Genomic DNA, 24,372 nt, shown 5'->3' with positions numbered 1-24,372 from the left:
CCAAAGGCTTACAAATATTATTCACGAATGTAAAAATTACAGAATAAGGTATTGATTGGTGGTCTCAATCGTAGACATTAATGCCTTTTCTTACACAATATTGATTTGCTATTAGTGACATGTAAATCAAGTTATAATCAAATAAGTTGTATTTAATCCAACAGTCTAAACTGTGGCAGGGAAACAGTTTAAACATTTGATAGCTTTTGAGCTGACGTCTGCCGTGCAATCTAAGTAGACTTGCTTGTCCTGCAAGACTTTAGAAAAGGTGTGTCAACGTCCGAATATCCAAAGTACGAAACGCAGTCGAGCAGTGTAGTGGTTTTCGTCACGCTAAATTGCAAGGATACCGGTGATATGGTTTGATGTGTCGAATGCGCTGAGTCTTATCACTGACTATTTGGGCTGCAGAACTCAAGTGTGCAACACCAGTGATGGACCGAGGACAAAAGAAGTCATTTTGATGCCACAAAGTTCGATACTATTGTCATATCGATGGCACCCTGCCTAACACAAAGCTTTCTAAGATTCAAGGTTCCGGATGCGAGAACGCTTTTGTAGATTACGACGACGTAGACCTCATTGCTGCACGCATCGATGAGCTAACCGAACTGAAACTGCACCTGGTCATGCGTGTAAAAATAACGACCTATCAGTTATCACTTGGTGACACGACTCTATTGACGCTACACCAAGTCACGAATTGGTGACTTTGACGACTTATCAGATGGCGTTATCATCGTAGTAGTCTTATTAGCGAGAGACGGGAGTGAGCCCTTTGGCGTAAGAAAATTTGGACTAGTTCTGCTGAAATAAGGCATTTTTTCAAAAAAAGTTGCCCAAGAAGATGGGGAGGGTGTGTAGTTTACAGAATTCATGCCCCATAGGAGACCACTGCTGCCCACATTGTGCTTCAACACATTGTGGTTAAAATACGTACACGGTGGCGTCCCCATCTTAAATAATTGATAGATTGATTGACATTTTCTCTCCCTAAGCAATTGCATCAATTGCTATTGTAATATATGTATTTTTGTCTTTGAATCTATAAAATGTATCTTTGAAATCCCTGAAAATATATCAAGTATTGCTATATTCATTCGTGTAAATAGTATATGAGCCGTATACACCTGCTTTGGTAACAGAATCAAAGCTTTTGGAGGAGAGTCGTTCTTTTGGATCATGAGGATAACAAGGACCAATATCGATAATGAATGAGTGGATAATGAATTGGTCAAAGCGAATACATTTGGCGGGCCGATAGTTAATTAGGAGGGAAATCAAGGGTAATTATTGGTCTCATTGGACGAGGAAATAATCGCAATGTAGCCCTAAATGCTATTTCATTTTCCATTACGACTCTTGTATCACAAGCCTGTTTTTAATCTTTGATTTAGCATTTGATTTAAATTTGAAGTACTATATTCCTACTTGATTCATGCTTGATATGCCGTACTTAAATTGTTAGGTTGATTCTATATAACGTTAAGATTATATATATGAACGGATCTTTACGTGTATAAATGCTCAATTTCATAATTATTAATACCTAATATGTTTAATCGTTTATATAATATAGCCTACTGTACTAGCAAACCCATCGAGGCTTCCCTCACGAAAATTTAAATTGAAAATATAAATGTTCAATCTGAGTAGGGCCTACACTTCTTGATTTTTTTATTCATTTAACTATTAAAAATCTGTTATGCAGTAAAACACTTTTTAAAACCACAAAAATAATGTAAATATTTAAATTTATGTAATAACATATAACCAGCTGTTCCCTCAATTAATAGGAGTAATTCAAAAGTATCCATGTGTTAAAATGTAAACAAATCTTTTCCCAATCAGGATAACATGGGAGGCCACTGGGGCAGAGCTCTGATAGAATTTCTTGAAAACGCTCCTTATTGGAAACTCCATGCCAATTCCTGAGTTCTTATTGCCTGTAGTTTTTTAGATACAGTGATCAGTGAGTCAATGAATTTTATTTGACTTTTATAAGTAAGCCATTTTTGAAGTACTTTCATACACATTTGTTTGCCTCAAGTGGTGAATTAAAATAATAAACATGCGCGAATTCTTAATTAAAATGCACGTTTTTTAAATAACACAGCAACCTTTCAAAAGTACAGTCGTTCAAGTTACATGAGCCTCTAATTTTATTTTTGCTAAACTTTGCTTGTATTGCTTGCCATACGGTCATTTGATTCGAACTTTCTGATCCAAATTAATTATAACAATGTGATTTATAGTTAAAATAATATTTTTTTAGCAAACCCATTCAAATACTTTAATTTTTCAAAAGGCGATATTTTGGATTAACGCGAGCTTAGATGATGAGTGTAAATGAATGTATCAAAAGTAAATAGCTTACCCTATTCAAATTAGGTTTTTAAGTAGAAATAAACTAACTAAGAGTGCATTAGTATTGACATTTTTAAATATCTATAAAATAGTGGGTGTTCAAAAAAGATGAGCATGCAATTTACGTAGTGACACCTTTGGTCAGAATAAACAAAAAAGTTCAAATAAACATTCTTGTTTTGTTTAGCGCTTATCTGTATTTATGTGTTTTACAAAAACATTCATTCCTTAACATTTTGTGTGACAGCGTTGAAATTGTGCGAAAATCTTCATCTTAAAGGCTGCTATCTTTTTGCTAAATATGAATAAAAACCCTTAAAACTGTTCAAAATGATGGCTGTTTTAACAATAAAGAGGTTGCCATAAACGTGACACGATATTGGTGGTAAAATGACTAATTATCATTTCTACCTGTGACAGATTCAAATCCTATTACCAATTCTGACACATCTCCTCAATTAGTTTGGACTTGTCATTGGAAATTCTGTCTGTTGTGTCATAATTAGACGTCAATTAATGTATTATGACCTTATTTTTACATAAAGCTGAATCCCTATCCCTTTCCCTGATAAAAAGACACTTCCATATCGATAGTTTGGTTTCGATATATTTTTTCAATCTATTATAGCCACAAAATATATTGTATTTTAAAATATTTTTCGGGATCGAAATAAAACTGCTTGAACTCTTTTCCCAATAAATTGAACCAATGTTCATATATACATCTGTGATAACATATGTAAGCAAAGATATCATTTGTTTACCAAAATACGCCTTCAGGTGACGTTTGTTAGTTGGATATTTATTTTCTCTAATTAAGTTATATTTCACTTGGAGTCCAGCAGACAGTTTTGCTACGAGCCATGTCAGTCAGCTCATTAACTATTGTTATGTTAATGGCCATGTCAAGTTAATTAGTTCGTGTTCACCCGATGCTAATGTTAATGCCCTTGTAGGCAGCGATTGCTTGCATTGTCCACTGTACAGGTCCCTTGCCTATGCGGTACATAGCATTATAAAGGTACATTACAGCTTCAATTGTATGACTGCCTGTTTAAAATACGTAGTTTAACATAGTATCTCTTTAATGTTTACATACAGTCATATATACTTCAAAAGTTATTAGTTTTTCAATGGAACCAGGGTATGGAAAGCCAATTTGAATATTCATCCATTATAAACTGTATGATAGGTTGTATTATATAGTTTATAAACACCCATTTGTTTTAATTGTAATTTCTAATGTGTTTTTTTAGGTGGCAGAAAACAACAAGTCGATTTATATCCTTACAGTTTAATGCAAGTTTAAAAAGATAGATGTTAACAACATCGAAATTAAAAATTAATTGAATGGCTGGTTTATGCTAAATATATGATCAAATGGTGTTTTGAATGCACGTTTTAATTCTTATTGTGAATAACACAAATGTCAAAACTAAGTTTATAGGATAGATTACACTAAATACATCAATAAAGTTAACCTCTATATTGCGTATATACAATTATATGATGCTTAACTTAGCAATCCTATGTAGTTGATTCAACGAAATCTATTTCAAACCTATCATCAGTTGGATTCTAGGTCGACCAAATTTTTAAAGTTGTATCCACCCGAAGGGTTATATAGAAGATACAATAACATTGAATACTTTACAATAAACACGAATTTGACATATAAATTAGGGGAAAATCCATGGTTTTAAAATTTGGGTTAACCTCAGTTTTAAGAATTTACCTTACTTTTTAAAAGTAAGGTTAACCCATATTTTAAAACAATTGTCTTGTGTACCTAATTTATTTGTCAAATTTTTGTTCATTGTAAAAGTATTCAGTGTTATTTTATATTTTACAAAACCCTTCGGGTGCATAAAACTTTTGAAATTTGGTCTACCTAGAACCCGACTGATGATAAATCTTTGGAAAATCGATTTCGTTGGGTTGACAACATAGGATTGCTAAGGTAAGATTTCATAATTTCAATTGCTAACTTTATGACTAAATAACATTAAAAGTAAAATCAAATATTTGAAATACCGTATTCAGAATATTGCACCTAATAGTCACGAATTACTTCTTTTATCTGTCCTATTTCATATTTAAGTGCGTTTTTCATCAATACAACTACGGACTATAATATAAGAATACCACTTAACAATACTACTAAGGCGTCTTCCTACCATTACTATTTCCAATTCCATTAAATTCAAAATTCAATTGAAAAAAATTCACAAATTCCATTGAATTTCTTAAAATATGTGCGCGATTTAAATCTTTTCTAACAGAAATGCCTCATAAAAATTAAATATTTTCAGAGAAAATATAAAGGCTATTATAGTATGAAAACTCGTCCGTTATCATAAAACGTTATTAATACTGGTGAATTCACTGGGAAATAACTTTTAATGAATGGTTCAATGAAATGTTCAGCCATATTTTTAGAGTAATAAGGAAAATCGCTACACAGGATGGAATTTTGATAAGTTTTATCGGGCGTGGATTAATTTTTATAGATCAATAAAACTTTATATTCATTAGGGAGTTTGTAGAAAATAATTTTTTATCATTGTACGTTGCAATGAAAATATCGTTGAAACTGTTGAATACAATTCGGGTTGTTTTCCCATAAGATAATAATGTCTTTGTTTGCAAAGTATCGCATACATTAGAAAAAAACTCTAAAACACTTAAAATCTATAAAATAAGGAAAACTCGTGTAAGATAAGGACCTGCTAATGTATAATATTTTACGCCACACTACACTATTTTGGTGGACTTTCCACGCAAGGATTTAGTCCAGAAAACAGCTGTTTGCTGCCAGCTTATTCAAATGGGGTCTATTGCGTACTACTGTACTGTAATGAGTTTTTACCGGACACTAACCAGCTGATTATTTGTCAAGGAGTGGTTGTAAACAAAAACATAGCCTCACTTAGAGGCCAATTGCGGTGAAAACATATGTTTGGCTCTGATTTTGAATATTCACAAACAAGAATCCACAAAATATTGAGTGATTTTTATTATTTTATTTGATAACACACACTTGTACGTTCGTTAAACTAAATTGAGTTATGCTATAGAAAGCATTCAAGGGCAAGTTTTCCAAAGTTTAAGATTATGTGCTAACAAAGACATTATTAGGTAGTAGTACATACATATAGGGTCTATCCCTTAGGCTTTTCGTCTCATAAATTGTTTGTCCGTGTTCACGCTACCATATTCACCGTGGTAAGTTGAGACAACAGTTTTCTCAACTCAATGTGAACTATAAGTTGTTAAACATGTCTCCTTCATATCAAAATGATACGGGTTACCGAGAAAATTCATTACCTTATTATTTATAACTGGAACCAACTTGTATTAGTCATTGGAGTCCACAAAAATGGTCTGAATCAATGAAACAAGGTCAGAATAAAAGCTACATCGGGTAAATTGGATTAAACTACACGCATCGTTTGTTCGTTGGTTTCCTTTACTTGTGGTACGTTAATTTCCACATGTCAGGCCTCTTAGTCTTGAATAGTAATGTTATTCAAAAACTTGCATATTTTTATTTTTTCACACATCGTGTACACAAACCTACCTTATAACCACCAGGCCTCTTAGGTCGAATTTCCCCCCCATTTTTCGGTGAGTACAGTTTGTCATTCCAGCAGTCGAGAAAATGGCACCCGGCGACCTGTGTTCGCCAAAGATATATTTTTTTTTTAGTACACGAAGGTTGCCATTTTTTAGCAGTCAGGAAAATGGTGGGTGGCAACCTATACTCGCTATTCCACTGCTAAGGGTTTTAAACTAATACTGTTTAACGGAAGACCAGAATAATAACTATCCAAACTGAAATTGAGTGTTCAATAAGAATACTGAGTATTTAAAACAATGCTTTAAAAAAAACAATGTCTGTATGTAATACATATTTTTATTTTCACATCTTAAATTAAGTTAGAATTTAGAATTGATCTCTTACACAAATATAAACAATAGTGGATGATTGAAATCCATGGATTTGATAGAAGCGTTAATGAAACACTATTTGTGTGCAAAAAAGAAAATCTTAATTTGAAATATCTCATTTCGTTGCAGCCCTGTACCAAAACATGTATTATATTACAGTACAATGTTATACATAACTTGTATGTAATGCACCAATGGAAAACAAAGTTTCAATAAAACATTAATAAAGTAAACTACTTTTTATTATGTGTCATAACTAATATTTTCAATTTTTTTACAACTTTCTTTATTTTATTTAGGTGTATGTAGGTGCACGTATGTATAAAACAATAATAAATAATGTTCTCAGACAATGTTATGCAAATGCTATGTGGCTAATGTTCTTGTTCCATACAATTGAAGCCATTGTTGGCCTACGTTTAAACACCCGGATAACATTGTTACTGGCAAACAGAAATTAACCCGCATTTTGAACAGTACTGTGTATGAAAATGTATGCAGGGTTTCATTTGTAAACTAGGAACCAATTTAGATCAAATTATGATGATATTTGAACTTGGTAAAGTTGTTATTGCATTTCAAAATCTTAAATATTCGTTACTCTTTATTTTATTCAATTAAATATGACACAAAACGTGAGAACATGATGAATATGTCGTCATTTATTTTGGTTTTTTAAAACATTTTAAAACAAAGAGTAAATTACACAAAAGACTTGTTCTTAGTGTGCATTTACGACCTAGTCAGACATATGCTCGTATATATTTGTATAAACCCCTAAACTTTACAACTATTTTTCAGGTTACAAGATCATTATATTAAATCAGAAAATAATATGCATGGGTAAGTAAAAATTATTTTTGGCTACAAAATTGTTTAATTATATATAGACCAATCAATTAATATTCATTACTAGGTTTGCAGGTGTAAACAATATGGTATTAGTAACTCAACGTCGTAAATGAAGAGGTTTTTTAAAAAAATCTTGACGTCAACTCTTAAAAATATATTAATTTATTAATAATTCATAAACTATACACTATAAAATGGTATATTTATTAATAACTTGGATTCATTCAGTTTTATAAACATATAGTTCTCCATGTATAATCTGTAACATATTTTTTTTTTATTTAATCTACGCACTAAATTGTGTTGAAATATCTTTCTAGAATATAAAGCAACAGAAAACAATCTAGAACAAATCCCCAAAGCTATCAAGGAAATTGGCCAACTTCATGATGTGGTGAGGCAGATAAAATAAAGTTACAACAGTAAATAATGAAAACCGTGACAAGAATCTCTCATCAGAACGTTGACAAAACATTACCCCCCCCCTCCCACGTTTGCTCAACACTCCCCGTCCTTCTCTTTCACTCAATCTCTCTATCTCACTTCATAACGCTACGTGACGGGTTAGTCCATCAAATAATCCTGTCTTGTGTTAAGGATTTAAATAATCACACTTTAACATTAAAGAGTATTAAATTGGGATATGGTTATCCTTATGAATTTGTTGCAGTTTTTTTCAGTTCCAAAATATATTTTAAACAAAAAATAATTTTTCGGAATGAAACAAGACCAAACAACCACTAAGTAGGTTGCTTAAGTAAAAATAAATATTGATTAAAATAATAGAAAAAAGACAACTTATACATCTTAACGTAGGCCTATATTTTTATTTTTATTCAACATTTAATACATAAAGATTGTAAAGGGTCCTCAGAAAGTATATAAAAGGATTGTAAAGGTACTTTTAAAAAAAGCGTATCTGGTTTCGTACACGTTAACTAAGTTTGGAAATTCCCGCTAAATATTTACCTTACGAACATTCCCCATTTTCCACAATTTTGTCCATACTACAATATAATAAAACTTCTATACTATGAACATATTTGTCTGGATTTATTTTGCATACTTACCACTCAACCGAATCAGTTTAAACATTGAAAGTTTTAAGATGAAAATGGGAAAGGAAGGATTAATCAGTTTCATTTATATAAAAAAATAACCGTATTTGTTACGTTAGAGTTTTTCAAACCTGAATTTTACACTTTTTAGCAGCTTATTCGAATGATAATAGTATATTTTGGACGTTTATATATCATTAATTTGTATCATTAGTTGATAACTCCAAGCAATTATTTATAGTACGTGATCATACTTACTATCATTAGGTTTTAAGTAAAGTAAGGACTGGCTACTTTTTTATAACCGTCAAGATAAGATTATTCGCAAAGAAGTTTAGGAGTACTAATGTTTAATGATAAAGAAAGAAAGTAATAATATATTACTCATCTTGGCAAAAATGTTATTTAAATATACAAACGGTTATTATAATTATATAATATAATAGTTATCCATGTTTTATATTTCACCTTCATTACAGTATGTTTTAATAAGCTCGCCATGATGCCGCAGAATTTTCAGGTAAACTGATTACGTCTGAGGCCCAAGAGAAAAATGGATAGAAAGTAGTTTCAGCAGTAAATAATGAAACCCGTGACATGAATACAACACTGGTTTTACCGCTAACCCTGTCCACCTTACCGTATATTTTGTGTGTACACTTTTTAGAGTAAAAATTCTGTATCGTAATTTGATCACTGAAAGTCAATAAACAGCGCCATAAAAAAAACATGGGTACACCTTAAAATCCAAATAATATACAAATCTTTATATTTTAAGCATTTTTATATTTTTAATTTTTATATTTTATTTTTATATTTTTAAGTATGGACGGCAGTAAAAACGAATATATTGGTCAAACATAATGCTATCGTTTCAATATTTTTTCAGCTACGGTACCTGAGAAAGTAGGCTTCCTTGCAACGATCATAGCACGCAAAGTAGCTAATAGCTGCTTACTTTTGCCGCAATCATATTTCTTTCATCGCACAATTTTTTTCTGCACTCCAGTATTGTAACCAAATAACACAAAACAGTGTGCTTTTATTAGGCAAGCAATACGTTTATGCTTGTAATTAAGCTGGCAACACATTACGACTATGATCAGCTAGTTCAGCGTTACCGATTTCGATCAACGCTAGGTTTTAACCTAACCTAAAAACGTGTTGTATAGTGTTTGAAAGACTAATTAATTATTTATAAGATTTATAGTATCTGTAGAACAAATTGTAATGTGTAACACGTGTGCAAAGTGAAACAAAAAACTATTATCTAATAGCAGTAATAAAATCAATTTTTAAAATCGTGTGATTTTGTTATAAAATTAAACATTGCGTAATATAAGTTAAACTCACCGTACCAGTTGGGATTTCAATGGTTATGAAAGTTGAAATCACAAGAAAAATAATATTTGGTATTTTTATACCAACTAATAATTTCGTAGATTAAAAATTAAAGCTATATTGGCATTGAAATATAAACGAAACCCTTAGGATATTAATACTTCGCGTAAAAAAGAGGCTGAGGTTTTTTTTTCATTTAATTGTTCAGCCTAATTAAGTATATTAGATTATTTTGTACGTTTGAAAATCAACTGCTTTAATTTGCATGTTTGGCTTTAAATAATAATTATCTTTCAGATAGTGAAGTAATCCACGGCAAATAATAGGATATCCCACAGTATTTTTGCATTATTGTTTATTCATTTAAAAATTGTGTTGGCCAAAAATCCCAATTAAATGTATGAAAAATAAATAATGATACTTGCTTCTAACTTTCTTTTTGTCAGGCACGAGCCTGGGATTGTTTTTCACATTACTTCAGGCTAGATATAGGGGTTGTGGCATTATCACTTAGATAAAATCCATTGGCGATTTGCGGAATTTGAGCCCGTATCTCAGGGACCGAAGTCGAGTGCTCTCACCACTACACCATGTCTCCCATTTTCCTTATTGACATTAGTTGTAAATTAAGTTTGACATTAGTTAATTAATTCCTGTGTGTGTTATACCAACTTATAGTTTTATTATTACATACGTTATTATTATTTGCTTCTGACTACAATAAAAGTGTATTGATGTGTCACTTTGCTTAAACGTTCCTTATTTATCAGTCTTATGCGTATTACTACATGTAGAACATTAAAACTACTTTTCAATTCATCCTGTCAATTATTTCAGATTTAGTTGTGTTTATTTAATTATAAGGTTCCAAACGCACTACTTCATGTTAATTCTTTCTACAACCATTTCTCATAGGAAATTAGTCAAATGAAGAACGTCTAGTAACCAGCGTAGCTTACTTGAGTGTTTCAAATTACCATTGGTTTACAGTGACGTCGGTAGCGAGGTCATTGCAAAACATGTGGCCATACTCAACAGGTGGGTCCTATTATAGCGTTGTAGCCTGGGCAAATGCAACCAAAAACAGCTGTTCTGCCATTGCTCGCAGACCTTGTTATTTAATAATCTTGTGAGGTAAAATTGATAAATCATATAGGAAAGTGATTGTAATTTGGAAGAATAACAACTTTAATTATTATACATAAAAGTTAATTAGATCACAATTTTAGGACAGTATAGACTTATTATATTAAAAGTAATATGATTTGTTGTCGCACTAAGTTAAATCATTGATTATTGGATACCAAAATAGACAGAGATCACAATAAGTCCATCTGTTTGACTTGGTAAAAAAATTGTGTATTCAACAGAATCCTGTATTTTACATCAACAAAATTTGTCGGTGGTTCACTCTCATCAACTTAAATAAAAATTCATCAAACTACTTTAAGATGGGGATGGAACATCTAGTTGTATCAGTAGTCAAAAGTATGTAAAACTATAAACACTTATAAAATGTATAAGTTTAATACTTTTCATACTTGATATTCTAATATGGCATATCTAAGTAAATAAGTATAAATTATAAATAAATAGTAAATACAAATTTTATAAATTGTAAAAGTTAATATCAGTAAATAGTATTAGTTGTAATTGTATATAATATATAATTTAATTGGGTTTTAATTCCTCAATGCTGTGAGCACAGGAATAACAACGAGTTCGAGATTGGACAAAGTTCAATCGGTATTCAATCAAATATGCATCAAAGGTTTAAATGACATTCAAAAGTCAGTTGTTTGGAAATTGATACGCTGTTTCAAAAAGACTTGTTTTAGTCAAAGACTGCATTTTGTCAAGCTAAATATAAAAGTGCATATCTCTTTGAAAGTTTGTACAGCTAGTTAAAGTCTACCAAAAACATAATTTCATTTCAGTTTTTGTTATCTTTTATTTTCAAGGTATAAGTCAACAATTTATAACATAAAAGTCTCGTTATGTACTAATATTGTAAACCATTTACATAAAAGAGAGAGTAAAATATTAAGGTTCTAGGTGGTTGAATAAAGACTTATTTTCGCTAAATGGTCTTCTTAAAATAAAACGTACGGTAATAACTGTATCCTGAATAAAAACTGCACCATCACCACAAATATAAATTACCATTGTACCAATTAAAAAAAAATATGTCATAAATTTGGATTAATTGTTTGTCTATTCAGGTACAACGTATACACATTTCATATTGTATTAAATTTGTTTCTGCAAAAAAATAATATGTAATTAAGTATTAAGTAATATTAATTAAGTAATTAATCTATTAAATGGAAAACTTGGTACATAAGTAAAATATGAATTTACTTATACTTTAATAAATCGTATTATATTACCTCAGTTTTCCAAATTCGTCCAACCTTTTTTTAGTAAAATAACCACTTAAAACTGTATCTTAAACTTAAAAAAAAATAACACATACATAACCATCACACACACATACATAAGTCATCTCTAAATATTTTTGGATTCCATGCAAACCCTTTTTAATTGTTATTTCAACTTAAACTTCAAAGTAACATACACATGGTTTTATAGATTTATCACTGAGAATTTTTTTTATGGAGAAAAATCCCTAAAAACTGTGAATGTCTTTCTGAATCGTCTGGTAGGAAATATATATCAAAGTTAATAAATTTATATTTCTGAAAAGATTTACTTGAAATAGCTTTATTTCTATCTAAATATTTTTTAAACAATTATTTACAAATTTCTCGATTCTCTAATAAAAATAGGGTGTATTCCGTGATAAAAAACATGTGTGTGACTTAAGGTATCTCGCGTGCTACGTCACTAGGTACAGTGGTAGTGGTCACTAGTCACGTGCTCACTACTGTCAGCTGATGTCTGACAGGCGTCCAAACTGATCAGCTGATTTGTGTCATGTTTGTTGTTCTGGTCAGTGGTTCGAGTGAAGTGGCACCGCTTGATGGCCTAGTGCCTTGGCGGTTTAATTCACTTTTTTCATAGTAATTGTGTGTTTTTATGTGAGTGCTTGGTTAATTTATTGTAGTGAAACTTAACAAACAGTAATTATTTTTACGAAAATCCAAACGAAACAATGATTAAGTAAGTATATATATTTTTTTAGATGATAATAAATATTTTTTTTTCTTTTAGTTCACATTAATGATAGTGTGTGTGAAAATAAACTTTTGTAAATATTTTATGTAACGGATAAAATATTACGAAGCTTTAAATGTTATACCACTTGCGGGTAGGTGATAAATAATATTGATGGATATTGTGATTATTATAAACGTTAACCTAAGGACCCAATAGTAGCTTGGTTTAGCCAGTAAACAATTTTATGAACACTTCTTTTCTAAAAACTACATAGGGCTACTTCACTTGAAAGGGGAGTTCGGATTTTGAATAGTGTAAGAAATGCTTATAGTTTTTTTTTTATATATTTTTTTTTACAGCAAGTAAATAAAACACATTTAAAACCATAATACCGTTAATTTTGCGTTAATAGTACCATAATACCGTTAACAGATGCTTGCAAACCATACAGTACACATATAAAATAGGTTTTAAATATGTCTAACTAGTTTCAAAAATAATATGAACAACAATTTGTTATTGTATGAAACATTTCACGAGTAATATAATGCTGCACATCTATTTTCACTTCAACAACCATCCTCATAAGAATGAAAAACGCGAAAATAATAGATTTTTATGTTACAGATATATGTAACTTTAATAAATGCAAAACACATTTAATTAACGTTCAGCCGACATTCTAATAAGAGTTTACACGAAATATCATCAGGTAAAAATAACCAATAAAAAACATACGCTTGTATCCATGTCGATATAATCTGTCACGTAAAGACTGGTGGTGTCCAATTTAACCAATTTTAGGTTAATTGTAATGCATGTTTACATTTCCTTGTGTTGACTGATACCGGATGTGGAAACGACGCTAACCCATAGAGGCAAGTGAATACTGTCACATTGTCACACTACGATTGTCACATTGTCACACTGTTGTCACAGCGTCAAGTCGACCTTGGACCACGCTAACAAGCCGATCAGCTGGTGATAATTATCCAAACACCTGTTAACAGTTTTATCTATGTCTTTCACCTTGTCCAACTGTTTAGAGCCAACATTAGAAGCTCAATAACAGCTGCCTTGATTAAGATTGTATGCCGTTTATGTTAACGATCATCTGGAATCATTATCACTACTTTTTTGATTGAAGTTGTCTTCCGTGTGTGATAAAAATACATTTTTTAGGCCCCAGCTTCATACCATTGGATGCTAGGTTCTAGCTGGAAATGTTTTACATATTAAACCTACAGGGCCGTGACGTTATGACTAGATAAAATAATTGCTGATATACAGGATTAGAACTCAGAACTTCTAGTTCTAAACTCCTGTGCACTACCACTATACCAGCACACTCCCACAATATGTCAATCCTCGATAAAATACTACTTTTACATAATCATTTCTTATTTGCTATATCATAACGCCACATTTTTTATGAAAGAAGACTATAAAATATGTTATCAACAAATCAAGGGCTACATGGACAGATGAATAGCAGACGGTTTATGGCTGGCTTCAATGAGATACGTCAGCATCTGCCAACTTGTTTGTCTGCCGTATTTCAAATTTATTTTTGTGTTTACGTCGTTTTCATGAATTCTTTCATTGTACCAATATAATATGTAAAAAAAATAATAAGGTGCTTTATATTACTGATATTATTTAAAAGACAGCGTAAGATTACTGGTAGTTAAATTTAAATTTTTAAAATCATAATCATAATAAAAAAATTTATATTTTTTTTAAGATAAATTTAAGACTCCAAGTAGGCCTAACGCATTAAATATGAATAACGAAGCTATGCTGAACATAAAGATACCAAACTTAAAAATGCAATGAAGATGCTCCTAAAGACCATTTTATTACCATCTCCAACACTAATGTGGTAATAAATGGGGGATTGCCATAGTTAAATCTCCTTACTATTACTGTAGTAGTAATTCACTCATTTTGTGAATTACAAAACATTTGTTGTGCTTTGTATGCAATATACATTTATATTTATGCGTGCTAAGCTATACAAACAGACCTATTCAATTTTAAATCAGCGATGACTCTTTGATTGACTTTAGATCAAATTTTCTTCTTGTGCTGTGTATTTGGCAAAGACACCGTATCACCGACAACCAAACAGTGGTCAGTTGTTTAACATGCAGCCTGCAGACCTGGTAGGAGAGAGTGGGGCTTCCTGTTACAATCGCAGCTAATTTACATTCCCAGACAATAGCCCTATCTCCTAGTTTACACGTTTGTTTGGGTCATCCAGTAATGTACAGAAATCGTAGACATTTTAACTCTTGGTGGAGGAATTGAACGTCATATTGAGAGGTATCATGAAAGTAACACTTAATTTTATTTTAGACCGAAATGTCAAGAAAGTGAGTTTGCAACTAAGGAGTTCTGTCTGGTATAGGTTTGTTGGTTATTTAATTTGTTTATAACCCGAGAACAGAGTAAAAAGGATAGTCACTGATAAACATTGATTTTGAGTGTTTTAAAATGCCAGGACACGTATGCATTTGTGTAGCCTAAATTCTCATGCATTATCAAAAAATGTGTTTCGTTTTTCCTTTCGTCTTGAAGGTAAAAAGGCTTTTGCCAGTGGGGGAATTCAAATATTGGTAGAATATTTGATTGGCGGCATAGGATTATCACGATTACCTCAACAAATGGTTTCGTAAAATAATAGTTTATACGTTTAAATGTACCATGATTATACTTTCAAATGATTTTCATTACACTCTTGGCAATGTAATGACTGACAGCGATAAATATAATCGTTCTTACAAAATATAAAATAAGTAAATAGAGATAATTCAAAGTACAGTACTTGTATACTTTATATAATTGCCAGTAGGGGAAATCAACTATTGGTAGAATATTTGATTGGTGGCATAGGATTATCACGATTACCTCAACAAACGGTTTCATAAAATAATAATTTGTACGTTCAAATTTACTATGTTTATACTTTTCAAATGATTTTTATTGCACTTTTGGCCATGTAATGATTGACAGCTATAAATAGAATCGTTGTTACAAAATATAAAATATGTAAATCTAGATAGTTTAAGGTACTTGTATACTTTATATAATGATAAAAACTATTCAAGTATCTATAACTCTATAACTACGTTACCCTAACCTAGTTTGAATAAAAATTCAATGAAATAAGTGGGTTCTAAATTTAAATGATAAACAACTGTTTCTTAAAATAATAGCTTTCATACAGTTCCATAAATCTTATTCATAATTATACGTTATAAACACAACTGGAATTGATTTATATGACATGATTCGAAGAGGACTGAAATAAACTGTAGGGTAAGTGAGATAAAATGTGAAAATCCTCATTTGTAAAGTGCAATAACGGTTGAAATATTGTTGTCAGCATTCATCATCTTGCTTGAGTGGTGCTTTCGTATTTTCATACGACTTGTCTCCAATTATTTCTAAACAATTACGATGATTAAGCGAAAAGTGTTTTCTTCTTTGGGTGAGATGCTAGATTTTGTGGTTAAAACAAAATAATGCGGGAATCGGTGTTATTATTTTCTTAGCGAGATTCGAATTTTACGATGTTTATAACAGTCTAGACTCTGTTCTTGTTACAAATACTTGGACCTTTTGTTTGGTAGAACAATTAACTATGATCAATGAAAAAATGTAGCCTGAGTTCTAAACTGAGCTTGCTTATAATCGAATCAATAACCCGAGTTTTGGGAATTGATCACTTTGACCACTAGACTACACGACGTTTCTACAGGTCATGAAATCTCCTGTTGTATTCTCTGTCGATAATATCGACACAGTAAACAACTAATGGCTTAAATCGTTTCATAAATAGAAAACAATAAATAATGAATATATAACTATAGTTTTGACATATTTGACAATATTGTTTTCCTTAAATCTTTAAATATAGCACTAAATAATGATTGGATTCTATTTTCTTCAAACCATTTAAAATCATTCCTCACAATGTCGGTTATAAATTTACCCTAAAATGATTGCGAATTTAATTAAAATTTTTACTGTTGATTTATTTAAAGACGTACGTTTAAACTTGCATGATTCGAAATCTTAAAGCTATAATATGTGATATAATTAAGGGTTTATTATGGATCCGGATGTTAATTATTATTAAGATATCATTTATTATATCTCAAAATGTTAAATGTATACAACAGATATCAGGAATACTTTGGTTAGAGATGTTACAATATGAAGAACGTAAAAAATACCTATTTAAACTTACAAGCTAGTGCGAGACTAATTAAATGTTTATGTTTCATATCGCCAAGGATTTCCAAATTTTAAATCACAATCTTATCACAAATCTTATTACAAATCAATCATGACAAAGTCTTATCGATTCATTTATCATATCATTAAAATATTAAGTTGCCTTTCAAAATCCACTAACTCCTAATTTTCATACATACATGAACGTGCACTTGAAGTTTTAAAGGAAATAACACAGGCCAGATCGTAGTGAAATATCCATGGTAGAATGATCTCGTTGGAACGTCAGACTGTTGGGGTGGGGGTTGCTATATTGGCCAATTACCAGTAAGGATGGTGATGACAGCAACGCTCTCAACCCTTGCCCATATCAGCCGCAGTGCGCACAGATAGTCACTGTCGGAGCTGCTACTGACAGTGATCACTTTTCCTAAATATTCTGCAAAATACTCTTGCCTGATGCCTTTCCAATTTATTCAACGTATTTATTCAGTGTAATATATTCGTGAATGCAAGTTGTATGTTGAAATGCAACAAAGTGTTCGTTCTGTTGTACTGTACACGGTTTATAAATGTATTCTAAATAAGACCATAAGGACTATGTTTTGTGTAGAAGTTTATATTATTGTTCTTAAATTAAATCTTGGGGAGCAAGCTGGTTTAGGTGTAGAACGTGGGACTTCGGTCTTCAAGGTCCCGGCATCAAATCCCTCCAATTACCAATAAGTTTCATCAAAGCAGTAATATATACTGAGACCCCTCTTGATCTAGTCTACAGAAGATCTTAGTGTAATACAAAGATTATTTAAAGTATAAAAGATGTTATACACTTTTTAGAATAGCTCAAATAGTTCTATTGCTAATAGACTCTTTATCCACTAAGATGATTGAATTATACGATTTAAAATTATTTACATTTACTCATTGCTCTTTATAGGAAATAAACAAAAAATTAATAAACATGTTCTACGAAAAATCCACTTTTTTTAAGGGAGAGGAGGTAAAAATTTTGACGAAATCTGATTTAATGGAATGCATTCTTTGTCGAAATACTTTGTCTTTCTAAATGAGGTCAGCTGGTTGTCTAAGATGAGTCTGAACAGGGTAGAACATTTAGTCAAACGGTTGGAACAAAGAGTATTAAACAATGTAAGTAGATATATTTCCAACCAATACTTAATCTGCGATATTTTATTGGCAATATTTCCATGACAAGATTATAAGCAAACAATTGATTTACTTATACCAACTGTCATATTAATCATTTAAATTCTTATAACATGAATTTATGCACTACTATAGTTTATTGATTGCTTACTAAAGCACCCAGTGACTCAATAAACAAGAAAAATAGACGTTTCAGCTTTGATGTCAAGAGAGAACAAACACAATTTAAAATTCAAATATTGGTGCTGCCATCAAGTATGTCTCTGTGTTTCCTTCGGTGACTGGTTCGTATTATGTAAAGTATCACTACAAATTATACATAGTGTTGTTACTCCAAATATGAATGTTGCTGGTTTGCGTTCTGTATCACTTAACTTGATCCACTTTAGTGTTTCCAGGATTAAATTTTATATTTTAATCTAACGCGAATCCGGCTTATTCTTGGCAAAATACCAACTGAAATACTGTATGTAACACCTTGGTGATAGATCATCTAATGGATAAACATGCGTATGCTATAAATTATTCGCCTATGATTTTGATAAATTTAAAGATGATGATTTAAAAATTAAGTAGATAAAAATGTTTGACAACGTTATGTCAAATGAAATTTAATATTTTAAGACTTTTTTTATCTAGTTTACTTAGGCTATTTTTGTATAAAAGTCCTACACTCAAGTTCAGATAACATGCAATGCAATTTTGTGATATGATAACGAAAGTTAAAACAAAAACACAACAACCTTTTTACTGCCTGTAAATACAAGTAATTTAATACAATTATGACTTATCCTAAATGATTTGTAATTTACTTAAATCAACGATTAAGCATTTGTTACAAAACGCGCCATTGATTTTCAAAATATTTTGGCTTTCACCTCAAAATGCCTCGAGGTATAGGTTAAAATTCATTTCAAAAATTTTAAAATATTAACTGTGTTTGCCCAATACATTTTTGAAACTGCTCTCATAGCGAAAGAAAGTATATCAGATAACGCACAATTATGCTACAATACAAGAGGAAAAGCCCTAAGAGAAAATAGTCGCAACCATCTTTTATTTTCAAATAAAAAGCCCACCTGTGCCGGAAGAAGATTTTTACGGTTTCTTCCAAATCATTTAAAACCCATTGGCAACTCAATCAAATTTAAAAACAAATCAAAAAATTATCTCATAGAAATCGCTCCCTACTCCATTAAAGAGGTGTTTACCCAATTAAACTGATTTTATTGGTAGTTTTTTAGTATTATATAAATTGTTATTTTAGCTAATAACTTTATTTACTAGGTTAGGAATCTGACACTATTCAATGTACAATGTACAATTGTTGAATAAAGATATTGAAATGAAATGAAATGAAATAGGTCTAAAAACCATAGAGATCAGCACAAAAACCATTTAAAGATCAAGGCATTGATTCAAGTAATACTTGACTACTAGACTGATTTGGTAGAAAGTACATTAACATAAATTCAAAATTGTTACATTAGGTCAGCACAATCTGTTGGCGGTTCAGAACAACTACGACGATTTTGATTAGAAAACTAGTGACAATTTGAACATGGGGATATAATGTACGACCTCACCCTATGAACTCCACTTACTATGGACACTGTGTGGAAGTCAAGTCGCCCTGAACAAGACACGCGGTACCGATGCCGAAACGTTGGTGAATGATAGTGTTAAGTCGTTTTTGACACAATATCCAAATATAATGGGAGCATATTCAGGTAGATTAAACAAAGAAGAAAATTCCTTTACTATAAAAAGTCCAGTTATATTATAATTCAATTGGTATTTTTAAATAGTATTTATTCAGAAGTCAGCTTAGAATCAATAGCAAACCAATTTCGTAAAGTTACTTCTACACAATTAAACAGAAATGGCTAGTCTTTCAGTTAACTATACTCCGAGCCAACAATTAATAATTATAAATTGTACTCTCCCAAAGTCCAAAGTTTGCCCCAAGTTTGATTCAAACTTGTCCATCAACTGCTTTTAGTCAAATAGAACGTTGGTTGGTGATTAGAATTTACCGTAACGTGGTTACCAGGGAAGTTTAACAAGAACATCGATCCAGTATTAAAACCAGTTTCCTGTATCGGTGTATTTTATTTACGAATTTATCGTTGCTATTATTATAATAAATTGTAACAAAGATAATAATTGAACGCTTTTAATCCATTATAGATTTTGTTATTTTTTAGTATTTTTTAATATAAATAAGTCACATATGATAAAACGTCTGATAAATTATCTCCCTCAAATGATACATACAGTACCAGTCTTCAGCCATTCTATTGATTGAGATTGGAGGACAATTTGGGAGTTTTGCATATTTCATGTGCTAATATTAATACTTTGTAGATTAGTTACATCATAAAACAGGAAAATCTTATACATGGGTTCGTTCAAAATATGTAGTCCGCAACAGAAAAGAGTAAAAGGCAATTTGCCGCCAGAGGTGGAGTTTATTGGAGCATTTCTGCCCACTGAAAAGCCACCTAACAACATCAGGGTGCCAATCATGGGTTTATTCCTGACATATATTTTAAGGCCAATTTTGTTGAACGAGGAGGATTTTTTATATATTTGTTTAGGATTGGGTAGCCAACTAACATAAAAAGAAGAGGATTTGTAACTACAACTTTAGTTACAATTGCTCAAGAATCTTGAAAAGAGGTTTGATTAATGTTATCGTACCGCAGCATTGCTTTCAATTAACCTAACAGTTTATTTCTAATAATAAATCATATTAATTATATTTGTATCGTATGCCAAAGACCAATATCATTAATATGGTAGGGATTTATTGCTTTGTAAAATTTCTGCCAAATTACAAATCGCTCTTTTCCATATGTTGTGTCTGTTTCATATAACACAACAGCAGAAAAAATTATGCTAATATTTGTTGAACTATGCTATTTTGATTTTTTTCAATTTTCTCGTCAGAGTCGAATTTAATTGTATTCGTATTACCAAATCATTGCCCACCTTACGGTTGAGCTATGCACGCAATTTTTAACCTCTTAAGCGTTCTAAATTTGTTGTTTTTTTTTTGTTTTTTACCGTATAGTGTTAATTTTAATATTGGTTAGAAATTTAGTATACGTGATAAAACCCATTGACTACGCCTGGAAAAGTGTTCACTGGTTAAAAATTATTTGTTCAGATTAATAACAATGTAGAAATTATGGTAGCTCCAGTCACTGTAATAATTCCGTCATATAATTTGGAGGCAGTTTTTAATGAAAATTGGAGACATAGCACTGGTATTTCATACAAACTAGTTCTAAAATACAAAATAATAGCGGTTGCTTCTAACATAAGTAACACTTTGAACAACACAACAACTTTATACATGTTTACCCGCAATACAATATGTTAAATTAATACCTGTTACTATAGAGTTTAAAACAAATGCATCGTATTATTTTTGTATTGACCTTTTACGTAACTTAAATACTTAAACCAATCAAATGGTAAAAATATACTATTTAGTGGCAAAATTTATTACACCATCAGCAATTCTAATACAATTTATTCAATTTATTTATTTCGACGCCAATCGCCATTTTACAAAAAAATACATGAGATACTAATAAAATAACAATAGAGATAATAATATTAATATATAATAGTTTACAAAGCCAACTGTCTTTTAAAACTGAAGGTGAAACACATGACCAGTGTTATAGACCTGAACCGTCCAAGTAACACATGTCCATTACAACTCTGGCATCTGCACGTAATATCTTTGTCAATAGCCATCACTCATTTATTACCCGATATTTACTTTAGACAATAATCTTTAACTTGGATACCTTAGGACTTATGGCAAAACTTTTCTTTAAGCTTAATATTTTAACATCACAGATTTAGGCTTACTAAAATAAAACACTTTTTTACCTACAACCATTTTTAAGTAGTCTTTTCAGTTCAGTTCCAGAATTGAAAAGTTTCTCATTGTTTACTTTCATAACAGCATAGTTTTACTCATAACAACACGGGTAACGGACAAATGAGGTTTAAGGATTGAGAGAGAAGAAGTAAAATTGTAATGATTCGAACTTGAAATAATCAGCTGTTCAGGCCAATTTAATTGTTGACTGGTGCAATTAGTGTTTGGTACAATGTTTCCTTGCATCACTGTCAGTGGCTATGAGAGGTTATAAACGAAAAATAACCTCTCTTAAAAGTTATCAGTAGTGATTTTTAGTAATTAAAACACTGTCGTAGGTAAAGTAGTGTACGCAACTTGCGTAAATGGTATTAATGACACTCGTAGATGTTTTTAAATGTTATACTCGTGTCGTTAGCACTATCTTTACGCAATCCTCGCGTAAACTACTATTAAAAAACTTGTACTATCTTACTGTCGATATCGTTTATATTACAGCTACGGTTAATGATACTCAATTTTGCAAATATACAAAGGAAAACATTTACCTGTTATGGTATCCAAACTAAACTAAACTGCTGATTAGACAAACTAAAATAGTAACATAACATGGTAATTTCAAGGTTTTATTTTTAGTAAAATTCACTCATTTTCAGTATATTATTACTATAAACAATGCGTGTAAGGTTTTAATTTTTCAGCGTTTTACTTTTTATGTTTAAGGAATCATAGAAATACTGACACAAAAACACAAGCCTTTCATCTAAAGTGTTACTTATGTTTTCAGGTAAAATAAAATGTCCCCTTTAACATAAGGCTACAATAGTTAAAGATACATTATAATTTGTGCAAAAATACAAAAAGGTTTAAATTACTGAAGGTGGAAGCTACTGCCAAAATTAGCCTATGTTTTTGAACAACTATAGCTGTTTCATGCTGTGAATTAAGCACATTATCATATCAGGTCTATATGTACAGAGAATATTTATAATGCACATTCTAAACTATTGAATGTGCTGAATTTGCAGTCTAAAAAGCTGCAGTCATTCAAACTACATAGTGTCGTTTTGACAGTAACCAGTTAATTTAAACTCGTTTTATTTAATTTAAACTATCCAAAGACCAATACATCAATAAATGTAAAAAAGTACAGTAATGTTAATATAAAACATTGCTACCTGCAATGGCCCTTTTGAGTTCATACCACAACATTGAATCGTAAACGTAAACAATCTCTATTTAGGTTTAGTTAGAATTTCGTAACCACTTTGGTAATATAATACAACTATGCAATTTCTGTTCCACTCAACAATATAAATTTGAGTTGGAGCTTATATGATAAAACTTATCCTATTTATCAAACCGGAACCCAGTTTGCTCGCTTCACTGGTTTAGCCGTTGCCAGTTTAACTTAGACGCAGCCAGCTCAACTTTGCACTCTGAAATACAAGACGAGTACATGTAAAATGTCAATGAATGTATATAGTAATTTCTCTCTCAATGTAACAGTGTTCAGTTACCATCATGTTTAACTAAAACTTATTCTAATTCTACAATACAACATTTATCAGATGTTTCAATTTTAATGATCCCGTAGGTGTTTGATAAAAAGTTAGTTTGTCAAAAGTTTGTTTTTACAAAATAAAAATTTTAAATTAATATTAAGAAATTTGTGAAATTAGCATATTTTTGTCAAACAAAAACAAAAGCAGTGTGCAAAATAAACGTAGAAAGAATGAAAGAAAAATGTCCCTCCCATAAAACATTTCTTGTAAAGTATTTCAATTTGGTTACAATAATTTTGTATACTCCATGTATCTTTAGTACATAGCACAAAGTATGAACAGTTGTAACTTTTTAAAGATCGTTTGTTTTTAGTACATAGCATTAAGTATGTTTAGATGTTATTGTTTAATTTTTTGTTTACCAAACGCGTGCAAAAAACTGGTTTTATTCAAACAAAATAATATCTGCAATAATACACACCACTGTTATTACAAAACGCATTGAAATTTAATTTTAAAGTAATAATTAAAGGAAAACAACATCAAAAACACATCGAACATTTGAATTTGCAAATGAATCACTCTATCGCAGTTTGCAGTTATTTCAATCACAATTTAAATAACTCTATTTCTCTTCTGCTTTATGTCTCTTTATGTGCTCTTGCTTCCAGGATAAAATGTAAAATATGAACCAAAAGTTAATTACTATCTGTATTTTAATTTTTATTTTAACACAAGACAGTTTTAACGTATTGTTCGTTTAAGGTAAGAACTTTAACCTTTTATTAGTTAAATATTATCACTTATTAATTAGAATGACTCATGATGACAAGAAAACTGTAAAAAACATGTTGAGCAGCGAATTTTC

At 30.8% G+C, this 24,372-nt stretch overlaps 1 protein-coding gene across 5 annotated transcripts in view; it reads left to right on the top strand.

The window, feature by feature from the left end:
• LOC129000913 (sodium/hydrogen exchanger 9B1-like) overlaps positions 1-24,372 on the top strand; it is a 51,054-nt gene that overhangs the window by 5,642 nt on the left and 21,040 nt on the right. For 2 of the 5 annotated variants that reach the window (XM_054427998.1, XM_054427994.1), the window contains exon 2: positions 7,120-7,161. The exons of 2 other annotated variants lie outside the window; for them this stretch is intronic. In XM_054427998.1, coding sequence (XP_054283973.1) covers positions 7,154-7,161 — 8 coding nt within the window. In that variant the 5' untranslated portion in view covers positions 7,120-7,153. Of the gene's footprint in view, positions 1-7,119; positions 7,162-12,545; positions 12,693-24,372 lie in introns of those variants that run through there. One more of the 5 variants, XM_054427995.1, reaches the window with a different exon arrangement.

This window comes from Macrosteles quadrilineatus, unplaced genomic scaffold, assembly GCF_028750875.1.
Source record: "Macrosteles quadrilineatus isolate MER2022 unplaced genomic scaffold, UCM_ALF_1.0 Scaffold_8__2_contigs__length_117827958, whole genome shotgun sequence".
Taxonomy (NCBI): Eukaryota; Metazoa; Arthropoda; class Insecta; order Hemiptera; family Cicadellidae; genus Macrosteles; species Macrosteles quadrilineatus.
The sequence above is the reverse complement of the archived record's forward strand: the minus strand, read 5'-3'. Positions and strand labels throughout refer to the sequence as shown.